The following is a 17,032-nucleotide window of genomic DNA, read 5'->3' on the forward strand; positions in this document are numbered from 1 at the left end:
AAGCAGATACAACTAGGAGCTGACATTCGAGACAACAAAAAAACCCCAAGTATTTTGATTCATTTCTGTAGCCTGCTATTTATCTGAGGAGAGCACCACCAATCTACTCCAAATCAGCAAGCCAAAGCCAGTAGCAAGAGGAAACCACAACCTTACACTCCACAAGGAGGCTTGAAAGCACTTTTACTGTTAACTCAAGCTCATTTAGGATTTAAAAGCCTCAGGACTCAGCCATGGCAGTGCTTGGGAGGAGAGGTTGGGGGCGTAAAGCTATTTTACTTTTTGTACTACATAAAGTGTTTCTGCTTCTCATTCAGCTGGTCCAACTTCAGTAAGAATCCTCGCTTTTACAGCACTAGGCATATGAGTATACAATGTAGCCAGGAAAAAAAATAAAGATAATTAAAATCCCCATTGAAACTTCATACTGCAACCAGATGATCAGTTTTTCTGGTTCTACTGCTTTCTCTTAAGCATCCTTGAGAAATATAACCTGAACTGGGATTTATAAAAGCTTTTAAACTTTCTTTGGTTTCATCAGGAGGAGAGATGCAAGTGGACAGACCAGAACACGGCTCTCAGTTTACAGCACAGCATTTCCTTCTCATCGCCTTTGCCTTGGCTGTGGAGTCTCTTACTAGCTACAAATGCAAGAGAGTTATTTCTACGTACAGGGGGACATGGTACTCTTTTTCCTCTCCCCATTGTATTTACCAACATGCCTAAAGGGTATCTTTAAAGAAAACGTACCAATGTTAGACCTCTGGAAAGCAAACAAACAAAAAATCATGGTCCAAGTCCACGGACCAATATGGCAACATCATCTGCCTCTTGAAAAACCTCTCCTGCAGGTAATCTCAGGTTCATACTACTATATTTTTGAGCGAGGTCTTCAAATAACTCGATTCAGTTAACATTAAACTAGTCTTCCCTGAACGCAAACATTGTAGGCAAGCCCAGAGCACCAGGCTGGACATTTTTTTGCGTGTGCTGAACAGGAATGAATCAGTTCTGGGAACTTCATCGACACAAATCTTTAAAGCTCGTGGCAACAAGCTCAGCACCTTTTATCTATGAAGTGTGATGTGCTGCATCAGCTCTCCGGGTCTCGCAAGCCTAGCAAGTCATCTCAGTGAAATGGCCTCAGCACTGTTTCGGACCCTCACGTTACTCAGAGGCATCTCAGTATCCAGTGAAGCTATTGATTTCCAAGTAGTACAAGCAGCTACTATATTTTATATTTCAAAGGCTTGATGGTTTTTCTCTGTCCTCAGCCAGCTCCAGCCAGGTCTTTAATGCCTATCTTCTGGGAAACAAGTGTTCTGCTCCTTTAATACATCACCTCTTTAAATTCGTGGAGTCTGTGGTTTGGGCGGCGGACTGCCCAGAGATCCAATTTAACACCGTCTTTCAGCAGGGGGAGGGAAATAGGGCACAAGTTATTTCACAGATCATTCCGCGTAGAAAACTCAACCTCTTAACAGCGAGTTAAAAGTTAACTGAGGACCTCTCCTGCTCTGAATAGAGATCACAGCGATCAGGTCCTATCACCAAAAGCATTGTTTCTACCTATCTCGGAGGCAATGCACACAACCTTTTCAGGAGGACTGAAGTCCCCAAACAGCATCAGGTGCTTGGCTCGCTGACCCCCTTCCCACCATATGTAAAGATCTCTTCAATGTGACTATCTCATTTGAATTCCCCATCGCTCCTGGCTGGCAAGGTGTGTAGAGTCACACAGACATGAGCAACAGGAAGTACTTTATTGCTTTCTGCTCCACTTTCTTTCCTCATTTGCTTTTTGTCAGGCGATGCGTACCAAACCACACATTTGAACTATATAACCTCGCTTAAAAACAAAAACGTAACTGAATTATAGTACAAATTCTCTGCAGTTCATGCAATGTGCACTATCATATGGACCTCTCTAATTCTTAATGCTGCTCATCATGCTGATAATTTTTATTTCTGTTCAATATATGCATGGTTTTATTCTGAATCATTGTGTGTCTTGGTGTGTTAGATCTACTCTACTCTTTTTGAAAGTCAACAGAAGTCCTAAGCTAAAAAAACACGTAACAAACAGCGAGAACTCCGCACCTCGACACAAAAACATGCAGAAGTGAGAAACAGCACCAGGCAATCGCGTTTATATGATGCAAGGAAGAGCAAAAAGAATTGCTTATAGGAGGAGACAGAGGGTCAAGTAAGTTACTCCTTACAACTCCCTTATCAGACAATTAAGAGAGGCATGGCATCCTATTTCTGGAAACACAGGCTGAAGTCCATCTAACTCAGACATTTGGCTAGAATATCTGACCTCTTCTGGACTTTATTCTTCTGTTACTTGCAATCACAAGCTTTCTGACTGACTGAAAATAGGGAGAACAGTGGAAAGCAAGCTACTAAACATGAAAAGCTAAGGTGGGTCCTGATACTAAAAAAAAAAAAAAAAAACCACCCCACAAAAAGTTGAGAGTCATGCATGACAGGGGGTTTTTTAAGCTCACAAAACCTTTGATGGCTTACTCATAACTCTAAGGTCCAAACTGTCTCTGTATTTTCAAAGTTACAAAATTACAGTACTTTTGTTTAAACTGTGCATTATTACTGAATGCAGTTTTAAAGAAAAGGGCAATAATAATAAAAAGCCCAAAGGCATTTTGTATTAGATATAATTAAGTCAGATCCCTGTTGAAAAATAATAATTTTTTGTCCACTCCAGTGGCCCAAAAATGATAGGAATGATGCTTAAGTGAACAGGAGAAAATCCCCATGGCAGAATGGATCCTTAGAAGGCATGTTTCCGAACATAGCTGAACTAATCTTGGGTCAGTAACAACTATATGTCACTGCAACAAGTGTGAGAAGTAACTGCTGGCTCGGACCCAGGATCTGGAAACACAAGGAGAGGTTTATAGCTCCCACCAGTCTCTCAAATGAGGCTGTGCCACGAGTGCGCTCAAGTCCTAGCGTAGGGCTTGCAGGTTCTGAGCTACAGGAACACTGGGTGGAATACTAAAATAATTTTAAAAAAAAAATTTACATACATCAGACATTTTCCTTCACAAAAATATATCACAAGTCTATGCTACAGGTACAAAAATTACAAAGAAATTCAACAGAGACAGTAGTAAACCTGTGGGCTTACAGTACATCACATATGACATAATATTCCTCCCTTACATACCTTAAGACTTTGCAAAAAACCCCTCTCTCCTTTAAAAACTCCAGGAGATATTTAAAGAGCCATAAATTCTTCTACAGTTGTTTTTAACTTCTGTAGCTTTGTGTGTGTGTGTAACCAGTGGAAATGCTTTAAATTGCATCCCCATTTCGAATGCCCCAAATGGATTTTTACAGCATCCGAACCGTCACAACGGCAGTCTGACAAATGCAGAAGATCTCTGGCCACAGACCACGGGCTTCCCCACGAGATGTTTTTCCCCTGAGAAACAGAGATTTAATGGCAGGAACTAACATGGCTCTACTGTTTCTTCCCCGTATTTCTCCAAGTCATATAAATCTGAGAGCACAATTATATCATGTGTCTGTTCTATGAGAAAAGAGGGTAAATGCAATTATATTGGAATTATCCCAGACAAGAGAAAACCTGAACTACTAGAACTACGTGTTTCACAACAGGACTACAAAGCCAACCTCTTTTCCAGATACCATTAATCATATCTAAGAGACAAGTAGCCAGAGCAACCAAGAGCAATGGAAATTTTTCAGGCAGGAAAGTGAATTCACATTTATAGAGGATCTGTTAAAACATGTATACCCGACAAATTACTTTGTTGACAACCTCATTGTTGAGCTTTCTGTAAGTAAGTAGCTGGGTAACAGGTATCAAATTCAGACATAACAGGTATCTTATGAGGGTCAAAGGATCAAAATCAGCAGTGCCGGCTATATTCATGAAAATTATGTCAGATAAACTCATCCGAAGTTGTGCTAGGACAGGCATAGGACCCCAGACTCCATCCGTTTGTCAGTCCCTGGGCTGTGCAAAGCCATTACATGGCAATTACGTGCCAAGGGGGAAGGCAGCATTGATGCAGCAGGAAGCAACTGGGCAAGGGTGTGTATGATAACCTATGTGTGTGTCAGCAGGAAAACAATGACATTGAAAAAATTATGAAACAAACATGCTCCTACTAAATGCTATTTCACTTGCACGCTCACCTCCAAGCATAACAAAAAATGGATGCATTTTGCCCAAAGCCTGAGTGACCCTGATATCAAGATTATTTTCACCCCTTCTCTCTCCATCTCATAATCAAGATCCTTTGGGTCTCTGAAAAAGCAAGTTGGGGGATTAATCCCAACATGATTTATACTGGTGAAATTATCTTCCTCGTCTCCAATATAAATCCTTACTCTATTTTGCAGGAAGGGTACTGCTTTAGTTCATATTTTATGGCTGGACCGACTGAGATAGGGGGAGGTCAAACAGTGTGCCCAAAGCTGGAAGAGACCCTCGAGTTCATTTTGGATGGGAGTGTGGGAACCCGCTGGCTGCCTATTATTGCCTGTACATAATACTGCCGCCTTGGTGCTTGCGACCAAGTTTTAACTACCAGCTGTTCTTTGAGGAATTCTCATGGCAAAGTGGGAGAAAAAAACATCGATAGCCCTCTGTTACGCTGGCCAGGAGAACAGAGCTCCCATGTGGAGTCTCACGGGGCAAGAGGAACCAGCCCAAATCACCAGAGCTTGTAGCTTTCTGTCCTTGCTAAGCGCTAAAAAAATAATTAAAAATGAACAAGCGATAACATTTTGTTACTAAGTAAAGCCTTTGAGAATCCTGTATCATTTACAGACATTAATTAAGCTCTCCATTTCTTCTGCAGTCAAGCAAGCATAATTCATTGTGTTTTCAGAGACGGCTATTGAAACGCTCACAGCCAAGGAGCTTTTACCAATTTCTACTCTGGTGGTTAAACAAAACGGTTTCCGCACGGATGACAGAAGGCAAAGCGACCCCACTGTCTAACCACTCCATTCAGACGACAGAGGACAGGAAGGTGTTCAATTAATGGCACATTGCTGGACTGGGGATATTTGAACCATTTGAAGCCAGACTCGAAACTCCCCTATCCCAACACACAAGCCTGGAGGTAAGCAGAGGGAAGGGCAGGCCCAATATTGTAGAATAGAATGTGATTTGAATCGACACTCTGCCTGAATTGCAGGAATGAAAATACTGCAGTGTATTTCTCAGTCTTGATTGGACCGCGTATCTCATGATAGAAAAATTAAATGTTTTTCTTCCATCTCAAAATGAAAGGAAACTAAAGGCTGCTTCTTCAATTACACCTTGAGAAACCAGTGCACTGATTACCCTCAATTTGTCTATCTCAGCTTCTACTAGTTAAGAAAAATTCATAGAAAAACAATCTTCAGTAATACTGACAAGAATCAAGCATCGCCACGCACTGTAATTAAATATAACAACGCAGCTACTTTTTACTGCCACGATGTATGCAACCCACAGATCATACAGATGCCAAAGTACAAATGCTGATGACCTAAGGCACATTTTACGCCCAATGTCTAAAGATAAAACGCAGTTTTATATGATGCTAGGAGGATAACCAAACCACTTTTTCCCCATTTAAACTGCATTTCAAAATAGCTTTGCTATTTTTCTTGCAAATTAGGATGACTTTAGAATTTAAATTTCACTCTAAAAGCAACACTGTAAATCACAGGGGCACTAATGGACACACATTGCCTGAAACAACCTCAGCTTTGGTCTGCAGACACTGTCGTAACGCACAATAAAATCAGTCCTAATAATCATTTACTGCTATAGATAAGGAAGGGGAAACAAACACTCCCTGTGTGTTTAATCAACAAAATATTGGCCTAAATACATTCAGGTCATGTTTAATTCTGAGACAATTTCCCTGATGGAAAGACCTCTGAGTTACATTATTGGATATGTTATGAGACAGCCTTTACACAAGCTTGTTTAAGCAAGCAAGCAGTGCTGTGAATTTTCAAAGGAAACAACAGCTATGCTGCCCACATCCTCCCCCAATACCAAATCCTGACTGGAGCTCACTGTACAGTGCAAAACCACACTTACGTCCTGAGTACTGTTTGGGATTCGGAGGAATTCTGGCTTCCAACTTCTTCACAGCTTGAGGTCTCCAGGTTTCCATACCTGGAAAATGAGATGGGTGTTTAGAGGAACCTCTACTGAACAAAAGCAAAATCCCAAATAGCCTAATTCATACACAATTATCGTAAACTATAAAGCATTTCCAGCTCAAACTACAAATATGGAATCTAACAGTTAGGCAAATTAAGGAGCTTGAAAATTATTTCATTTAGGAGGAAAAAAATCCTGAAGAGACAGCCAGTATCTCCCAACCTAATTTGTTAATTTATACGAAGCAGCCTGCACACAGGAGGCATCAACCAGAACAGTTTCTCTGCTCACTGCTCCAAGACCCTTCCTCTATCTGTTTTCACCCCATCCTTTCCCAGAGCACTATTCCAGCGTGCAACGAGGCTGTAACACAACCGCTTTCTCCCATACAGCTTCTGTTTCTCTAGTATTTGTCGCTCCTTCTAACTCCAAGTGTGATTTCGCACAAAGTTTTCTAGGTGGCAAGTGTCCACTTGTGCCAAAACCACGGACACCGTTGTCACGAGTGGGAATGCCCTGTGGCACTGGGAAAATGCCAGTGGGAAAGAGGAAACCATGGGCACAACTCCAACAGCACAAAGCAAAATCTCTTACCTACGTAGGCAAGGCATGTGCCTTGAAGGCAGGATTATGCATTTCATTTTCAATGGGAGTGCCTACTGTTTCAGATATACAGCTCCATAAAGAATTTCATGGTTCCTTAAAGGCAGCTTTAACGAAGGCGGACAATTACTCACAGTCTGGAATAAGACAAGCTGATTTTACACATTCTGTGCTCAACTAATTTTGTCGGGCACCTGCAATTAATCTGAATAGTTAGGAGAACAAGTGCATCTTTAACTGTACGTGCTACAACATGCTAGTAACATCAGACAGAGAAAATACAGGAGGCTGTCGCTTTGTGTCCAGAAGGTTCAGGTCAGAACTGTAACAAATTCATGCAAAATTTTATTTTAATTTTATCCAAAATTTTTATTTTATCCAAAAGGATAAAAATAAGAGGTGGTAGTTTTATGCTCCTCTAAAGTATCAGTCCAAGGCTTCATATGTACCAATCCCAGATCTGTACAGAAAGTCAGCTAGGGCAACCGAATTCAAATCCACTCTAGATCTGCTAGATTGTAAAGAACATGTTCCAGCACCACCATCCGCCACCCTCATAACGACATTCTGCCTTACCATGGCTCACAACCTCAGAGCCCCACAATACTTTAAAATAAGAACTTAAGTTGCAGCAATCTTACGACCAGGGCTTAATGTTGGACAATTCCACTGTGGACGGGGAAGCTGGGGCAGAGCCTGAGGGTTTGCATACATTCCAGTGCACTGCAAAGTAAACCCAAACTAATAAAGGCAAACAAGTAATCCCTCTGATAGCGGCAGCGTAGCCACAGTTGTAACGAGGTCAGCTTGGGCTTACTTAGCCTTGAGAGTACTGCGGTAAGGCCACTTGCATTATCTCAAACAGCTCATTTAAAAGCAGATTTTGCATCTCCAACTACATTGCACATAGACATAACAAAAAATTATTTGCTCCAGTTGTTACTGCATATCTGTGACAAAGCTGAGCACAAAACCATGACTGCTTGACCCCAGTAGCTTAGTCTGACTAATAAACTATCGTTCAACCTATGTTCTCACATCAGTGGTGAAGACTGGAAATCTCAGCATTTTATCTGTCCAGGAAAAAAAACCCAAACCACATGCATAAAAACTTGCAGACTTAAGTTTTAAAAGGCCCAAATTCTTCTCAGTTATCCTGAAAGAGTTCTGCTGGTCCTATAAGACAGCAGAAGTATGAGAGTAGGTTTTAAGGACTCCTTAAAACAGAAAGCGTCCTTAGAGGTACATACAGGATAACCCCTTTTGCCATTGCGATTTCACAGAGCTAACCCAAACACCTAAAGAAAAATATGCTTAGCTAAACTGACGACGGGGTAAGAATCCACTTCTAAACACGCTGAGTAACACCTCGATCCTCAGTGGTCACAGTGAATCCCAACAGGAACATTCACAGAGGAGCCACTGCTTGGTACAAGGAGGGCTGTCCATCTTGCTCTGAAATTTTTTGGTGCATCAATGGTCTCTGTGCTTTCTCCTATGTTCTCCCAAGCAATTTCACACCCTGCCCGTGCCCCTTTTATTGGGATCCAGCACTACTGAAGCTGTAAAACTGAACAGATACCTTCTTTCTGACTCTCGGCTATACCCAAATTCACCACTTAACCCTACCTGGCCTCTCTCAGTCATACCCTAAATGCTCATTACTAGCCTTTGCAACTCAAACTGAACGCGTTGTCCGAAAAGCGGACTCGTTGCCTGGTGTGCAATAGGTCAATTCTCACACACGCAGGAGAGATATTGCTTTTTAGTCAAGCCTGGGTGCTCAGTAGACTTTCACAAATCAAGCACACCTAACTCCGTTTCTTTTGTCATATTTATACACAAAAGTTACAAATTAGTACACTCCCAATTACAATGCTTGGTTTGTATTTCTTCGCCTCGTATGCAAACTAGAACGCACGCTCGGTTCTATTCTCCGCCCTTATCGTTTGGGTAGGTGGTGTAATTTGGGTAGGGGGCTCATGGGTCAGTGGTCGCGGAGACCCTGGCCCAAATTACCTTTCCCCTAGTTTCTCAATATTTCTGGCACTTCCAAATGGTTCTTCAGGGTCTGTTGATCAGACTAATGATTTCTTCTACCTCTTAACAATCACGTCTTAATTGATACATTATTTGGGTGAATAGTAACTAACATAATGGTAGAACTGTACAATAGCCATCCTTAGCAGTACCTAGCAACTATTTGCAAAATTATCTGTGACATTCCTAACTATGGGACTATGAAGAACTATCTGTAACTTCTTAGCTATGGAATCATGATTAACTCTTAACTTTGATGCTGGATATCAAACGCAACTAACTATTTGAGGTACTTCCCACTGCTTTACTGCAGAATAAATAAATTCAGAGAATAAATCAGAGACGCCTTAAGAACAATACTGCCAAACGCCTCGGTGAATTCCATCACTTTGCTAAGCTGAAGTGTAAAGTTTAACCTATTTTTATTTGATTCAACTCTATCGGTTTCAATATTTGCTCGTGCAGACCTGTAGATTGTCCTGCTTTTCCAAATAATACTAGGTAACATACCATCTTAACAAAAAGATACAAAAAGACCATGGGGGGGGAGATTTAGAGAACTCTGCTGATGCCTTCTCAGTGGAGATTGCCCAGGACAGAATCAAGATATGCTGCTGATATAATGTACGTTACAGGCTACGACGGCTGCTCCTGTCCTGTTGCTAAAGGGAGAGGATTTCACTCTCCACTGCCATCTGCTAGCTAAAATGACTACAATGCATCTTAGCCAGTAGACAAAAGATGCTTTTTTCTCTCTGCTGGGAGAAATATGCAAAGAAAACTTCAGGATTTGAATAAAAATTAAATTTTTATATTTGTTTTTCAAAACTTGCATTTCTTAGAGCAAAGTGTATTGAGGTGACGCTCAATATCACTCTCCTAGTACTGTATGAAGTACAACATATGTATTTGCAGAATATTAGGCATTTGCATTTAAATCCCACCAGAGATACGCACTGATTTTTAGAATATAAATCCATAACACAATAATAAAGAGCAGGCAATTTTCTGTACAAAACTGGAGTATATAACTCTCCGTCATATTGCCAGATGTAAACCTCTGCCTACCTCTCAACGCAAGAGCTCTGCGTGAACAACTGGTCATTAAATACGGGTTAGGAGGAGTTAATGATATATCTGATATAAAGAACAGCGTTTCTGCAGACTTCCACTGCTCTGTTCTCACCAGCTCGTGGACAAAGAGCCATTCACTACCCAGCCTTGTATGAATGCTTTGCATACAAAAAGAGACATGAGAAACAAAAGGATCCTGTAGCCCACAGAACTTTTCAGCCTTGCTCGGCGTTTGGAAAGTTATAGACTCCACTCAAAGGGACTGACTAAGCAAATGAGACCAGAATGTAATGGGTAGCACTGAATATTTAAATACTGAAAAATAAAGGAGAAAATGCACCTCTGCATCTCTGCTAAGAAGGAAAGGGAAGACAAGGGAGGAAAATACTCTTTGAATGATTCAGAAATAATAAGGAAAGGTGGCTCTCTGCAAAAGCCCTAAAGAAATCCCTAAATAAGGCTTAAAAGCATCCAAACTAGTGACTGGAAGTGCAGACGCTTAGCAACAACTGTAAGGTGTTTTGAATTATACACACGTAGAATCACAGAAATGGAGTTGCTTCTTCAGTTGAGTAGACAAACCACCTGGTATACAGGAAAACAACAGAGGAAATAATAGGTGCTACAGCAACAACAGCGAGCCAAATGCTATATAAAGCTAGTCCCTAAAAACATAGTCTGCTACAAAGGACCCATTCCTTCAGTGTCCCCTCTCCTTCTTTATTTCCCTCTCCATTTACCCTCTATCGAGCCATCCTCCAGCAGAAAAAGTGAACTGAAAACATAAACTCAACTTGTTATTTGCTGTCATTATCCAGCTCTGGCTCTCCCATCAAACTGTCTCCGTTCCCTTCTCTGTAAACTCCTTGAGATAGGGACCGGTTGCTACTTTCGATGCGACTGTGCCAAGCACAGCATGGCCCTGCTTTTAAGCTCCGTTGCAAGGAACACTATTACCATGACAAAATAAAATACGTAAGAGGAACTTGGCCCGGTTCTGCTCTCATCTGGACAGCTAAACATCTTTGGCTTCCATCACACTTGTGAGCAGTTAATTCCACAGCGGGCCCAGCGACACTGGGGATACCAAAGGATCTCTGCGGAGGCATCGTGCTCTACTCCTGCACCCAGGGGCAGGAGGAACTGGTCTCCTTTTCCTCTCTCCAGGAACTTCCATCAAGGGTTTTCACATCAAAATGCCAACAAGATTTTTTTTTTTTTATTTTATTTTAAACCTCCCTACCCACTTCTACCAAACAAAGAGAAAACAGCAGAATGTATAGTGTTAAAGACTTGGCAGGGTTTCAAAGCTGTCTGCTGCGTTTAGATGCCAAACTTCCATGAATACTAAAGGGATGGGATGTCCAATTACTCTTAAACAGCTTTGAAAATACAAGTCATCCCCCTCACTTTTCAACACACCAGCTTATGCCCAAGATTTTGTTTAGTTTGACTTCTACTCTATGTTAAAAGAAAACCTTTATAGGCTGAATCGAGCCAAAAGAATGAATAAGGGCTCCAGTCTCAAATTTAATAAAAAGCAAAAGCTTAGTCTGAAGTCCGGGGTGGGGGGGAGGAGAACAGATTTATTCACAATCTCCAAGAAGTATTAAAAGCTACTCATCGAGCAAATAGCACATCTCTGATTTTACTAAGGACCGAAGTTATCAAAGGGCCCAATTTAAAGTCCGTTACAATAAATAGCATAGGGCTAAAAATCCAGTAAGTATCTTCTGACTGAAACATGGGGAACTGCATTGGTCTTAAAATATTCTGAATTGTACATTAACAATTTAAATCTTTTTGTATGCCTTGTTCAATACTTTGTGCAACTCCCCTCACTGCTCTGGATGTATCGTAGGGCAGAACTGCCTTTAGAAACATTCCTCTCTGCTCCGTTTGTGCATTTCTGCGATGACAAAATACCAGCACGAGCCATGGGAGTCGAAACCACCGCAGGGACTCGCACCATGCAACTGTGCGATTCCTGCCGTGACATAACCGAAGCCACGTGCGCTGGCTTCGGGCAGATTTCCTCCCGCTTTCCGATGTCAGGCGAAGAGGAGTAAAGGCAGTGTAAGCAACGTGCGTGTGCCTTCAGTCCATCCTACTGTGCCAGGAGAGAGAAAAGACTACCAACTCCTCCGCAGCCATGCAGGAAATGAAGATTACAGCGTGCAGTCCAGAAAGGCCTCCTAGGAGCTACCGAGGGCTGCGGAGCCTCACACGTTCACAGGGCAGATCACAGACTAAGGCCCAAGCCAGGAAAAAGGTTTCGCCCGGAAGATTTCACAATACCTCACCACAGCGCAGACTGATTTAACTAAAGCACACATTATTCAAACCTTTTAAAAGTTCTTTTTTTTTTTTTTTCCTGCCCTAACACTTCAGTTTCTTTTAAGTACAGCATCTGCTTTTTTATTTGCCTCTGTCACTCAGAAAAGCATCTCCCCTTTTTTGGACAGAATAAATGTTCCATGCCCCAAATTCAGTTAACGCTTGCACTGCTTGGATACTCTGCAGACAACAGGTATCCCCACACTCTTAGGGTACAATATATTCAGATTTCCCAGGACACTTTCCCAAGAGTCCCAGGACTCTCTTTGTCTAATCTGGATTTGTGTATGTCTAATGCATACATCGGACAATTCTGCAGCAATCACGGTGAGTTGTCTGTCACAAATCCCAGCGTATTCACAGCAAATCCAACATAAACTGAATGCTCTGGACTTGAGGGCAGATCCAGCTTCCACACGTAAATTTTGGAGGAAGTTTGTCAACGTGTACGTTCCTACAAAAACATACGTCCTACAACTGGGAGATGCAGATGCTGTTCCCTCCTACTCTACGTCAAGGAGCTGCTCACCTGTAAAAAGTTGGAAGGGCCTTTTTTGATCTGGCCACATCGCTGTTTTCCCTCGGACCAAAGAACAAGAGCTGAGCATCGCCATTCATGATTGCTCCCTTACTCCACAATCCTGCTCTATCACCAAGAATAAGAAACAGAGCTCAAGCTCTTCACACAAAACTAAAATTGACAACTAATGCCAAAATCTTACTTGTTTTTTTAAGAGATTGCCCTTTTCATTGCTTTTTTACTTCACTGGAAACAAGAGACAAGTACTTATAAAACATAGATTGTGCACCGACACCCTTTAGTCTCTGTACTGTTATAATTAACACGTATCACTAACGAGAAAGTCGCAAAACTCTCTGCTACTTATTCTACATTAACACAGAGATGAAAACTAAGCTGGTTAAATTCAATTACTATCCATTTATTTTTTTATTTTTCCTTATAAGGTCTGCTTTTCTTCACAAGTCCATATTCCACAGCTGCATCTAAATCATTCTAACTTTTATAGCTTAAGTTTCATCTATATTTTGTCCCAAGCCATAAAATTCTAGATTATCCATGATATTCAAAAAGCCAAGAGAAACATCCACGGATTCTTAAACACTACGCTCCTAAGATTTGTGAGAGGGGAAGGAAGTGGTGACCTCCTAGGATTTCCTGTGGATTCTATCATTTATTATAAAAGGCTGGGGATAATGTTGACAAGGTCAGGCAGCCTACGTGCCCTTCCTCTGAAAGCGACCTTATAACTTGCTCAGAGGTACACAAGCCAGTAAGATCAGAATTGGGCTCAGAAAAGAAAATTCTGTTCTATGGAGACTTTTCCCCTGCGCGTACTTGCCCTCTCCTGACATTTTCACCTCATTAAAGCAGCATCAGAGGAGGAGGCAGGGCTGACTTCCGTAGAGCCACGTACGCTCCCCAACTTGCTGCTGCTCTAAACAACCGGACTACCCAAACTTACCTGAGACACTGCTATAAGTATCATTTAGGCTATTTGTTTGAAGCAAAACTGCAGTACCCGAACCTCCCTTATTCTCCCTTCCCGCACGTTAGCAAAAACCAACTGGACAGGAACTCGGTCTCTTCAAGACCACAAGGACACAGTAGTGCATGAGTCTGGCCCAAGAGCCTTCCCCTCAATCAGCAGCCAACGATGCCGTGAATAACAAGCACATCATCTTTAGAAAAGGACGTCTATTTTCCTGTTCGTTCCTGCTTGAATGCTCGGATGAAATCCGTTCTAAACTGGCTATGCACAAATTTCAAAGCTGACTTAGTCCTGTTTGCTCTATTTCTTTTCCAAGCAAGGCTGGTTTTCCCTCCTCTGACACACTCCTGAGAAAATGCAAGAAAGACTCCCAAGTCAGACTTGCCACTTCTTTTGTGGCTGCAATCCAATTGTAATATTACAGATGTAATTCCCAGATATGAAAATATTAAGAACTTAATTGCAGAGTTAACTGAGCTAAATTGCACCAGTCATACAATTTACAGAACCCTTTACTGCATGGAGTTGGCATTTTCACAGGAGCCCAAAGAGTTTAGGTGTCTTATGACCAATGATTCTCAGAGAATCAGTAATTACTTTCTTCAGGCTGTTTTTAAAATCCTATCATTAATATCTGCATTAAAGAAAACAATACAGAAGTAGAAACAAAAGCCCATGATGTATGAACTTCACAAAGACCTTGTGTTCTTCCCCCTCTCAAATTCCTGATCTTTGAAGTTATAAAATCAGATACTCAAGGTTTCATTAATTCTGTACATTTCTATTTTTAGGTTGCTATGATCCTTTTCGCTAGGGGAAAATGCGGGAAGAGAACAGAACCGCTTATCTAGAGGACTCTGCAAACTTCACTGCAAAAGCAAGATTCCCAAAAGACTTTTTCATCATCCTTAAAATAGTGCAGCCTAACAGAGCTTGCACGTTTTAATGGCTAGTGATGAAATGCCACAAAACAATCAGAATTGTAACAAGGCTAATTGACTGTAAGATGGACTGCTGTTTTTGTGGATTACCCCTTTGGCCTCAGCCCCAAATCTAAAATGCTTCGATCCTCATTTACAGAGATATTTAATTATTTCAGTAGTCACTGAAGGGCTGAACTGACAGTTCTGGAGAGTGACATCCCTATTAAGTGCAAAGAGGGAAAAGCACGAGCAGGGACACCGCAGCTGAATGTGCCTTCCCATACGTCGGCCCATCCAGACCTCCAGCAGCATCCAGAGTTTGGCTTCTTGGGCAGAAGCACCTGGAGCACCCATTGAATCCAGCCAGGTGAAGCGACCAAGAGGAAAAGATCCAGACACTTGCACATAAAATAATAACCCATCCCACACAGAGGGTTGTATGCACAAAGTCCTCTGCCCAGCACGCAGGAGGACAAACCAACCCAAAACAGCCCTTTCCTAGTCCTGCCCAGGGGCTTTGCACCGACAAAGAGCCAGCACACCACCAAGGACCCAAGGCAGCATCCCAGCACCAAGCACTTTTCTCCAAAAACATCCCTTTAGTGATCACCCACCTTAACAGATTTGATAGTAGATTCCAAACTTGCTGGTCAGATACATGGAATCTTTTATACTTATACCAATTAAATAAGCACAACATACAAATTGCTCTTTGCATAACAGTCTTCTGCCTCCTGAGGACAGCAAAAAACCCCCAGATATGGATATGCAAAAATATGGATACATGAAAACCCAGGTCAAATTCCAAAACTGTCACTATGAGTTAAACCCTTACTTAGGAGGAGCGTACTAAGGCAAAGAGTATCTGCATCGTAGTCTATTCCTCTCACTGATTTTCTTTATCACCTCTTGACAGTAGAGGGTCTTCAGGGTGGGGGCTGTTGCAAACAGTTCTAGGCATGTTTGTACGGTGACTTGTAAAATGAGGTCACAGTCTCAGGTGGGACATTTATTTGCATTACTGAAGTACCTCGCTAAGAGAGAAATAAGAATGGAAACTAGTAAAAATCAAAACTACGTTGAACTGGGTGGGGAACGCACATAAAGATGCTTTCTGGGCATTTAAACAGGATACATGAATGTACTTTAAGAGAAAATAAGTTGTCTTATGACAACTTAAAAGCCTTTAATTGAAAAGCAAGATGTGTATCGTCAGGTTTAGAGCCAACTTTGACTGACTCACGTTATTTGAGCTACTTGCAAGTTCTTATTGATTATAGAAAGAAAATTTCCCCAGATACACACCAATTGATACATAAGAACCCCGAAAGAGCAGACCCACCAACACAGAGCAACAAGAACGGTACTGTTAGGTGAATTATATTTAAAATAGTCATTTTGGGCAAAGCATCCTTGCAAAGGCTACTATTTTATTTATTCCAACCTTTCTTGTTAAAAATTTATCTTTATAAAAGTGAGTAAAATAAATCATACGCGAAGCATTACTAGCTAAAAGTGACAATGTACATGCACACAGCTATTGGTTTCTCCTAGAAATTTGTGGCGCTCTGGCAATTCACATGCTTAGGAAGCAAGACACACTGTCACTTTGCAATTCAGCTCCTCTTTAAGGTTACTCAAATCCACACAAACTTGGTGTCCTTTCACATTTTATACACATGTTCAAAACATAGAATCCAAAACTGAGGGTACAGAAAGAATTACTCAATTCCTCAATGTTTTTATATTCTTGTATATATGCACTGACAATTTTTATCGCTCCTCATGTTCTGTATCAGAATTGGTACGGACTCAGAGGTAAAGCTCACAGTAGTAAATCTAACTGTACAATCTGCTCCTTCCTCATCTGCACTTGAGTAACCACAGTTAGTATTACAATCACAGCAGGCCTGGCAGCTAGGCATTTCAACGTCATTATTAATTGAGCCACGTAACATTCCTACAAAGCAAGTACTATTACAGTCCTTTTCAAATACAAAAGAAAAGCACAGATAACTTACCCATGCCTTGTTCCTTATCTACCTAGTGGAGAGCCAAAATTAAAATCTAGGAGTTCTTACACTACTCCTCTAATTACTATATGCCAGAATAACTGTTTCTGTACATCGCTTGATTTTGAAAATGCAATAAATATGATACTCCCCAAAATAAGATCACCTCTGACCCAGTCATGTCTCAGCTAGAATTTAGGGTGAGAAAACTAATGTTGCGGGTTCTAAGCATTTATACAGGCATATCAGCCATGATTTAACAGTCTTACCATAAAAGTTACTCTTGTGACATTAAGCGGTTCTTGTGCTGTCTGCAAAAATTTATGACTGCATGTTCGTGTGAAGTAATAGAAGGGGACAGTGAATTCT

The 17,032-nt window shown here is 41.3% G+C and overlaps 1 protein-coding gene across 1 annotated transcript in view; it reads right to left on the reverse strand.

Moving 5' to 3' along the window:
* The window catches only part of RGL1 (ral guanine nucleotide dissociation stimulator like 1), an 81,869-nt gene that overhangs the window by 35,395 nt on the left and 29,442 nt on the right, over positions 1-17,032 (reverse strand). Inside the window, exon 4 of the mRNA XM_054832965.1 lies at positions 6,098-6,175. Coding sequence (XP_054688940.1) covers positions 6,098-6,175 — 78 coding nt within the window. The remainder of the gene's footprint in view (positions 1-6,097; positions 6,176-17,032) is intronic.

The sequence above is a fragment of the Grus americana genome, chromosome 8 (genome assembly GCF_028858705.1).
Source record: "Grus americana isolate bGruAme1 chromosome 8, bGruAme1.mat, whole genome shotgun sequence".
In the NCBI taxonomy this organism is placed as follows: Eukaryota; Metazoa; Chordata; class Aves; order Gruiformes; family Gruidae; genus Grus; species Grus americana.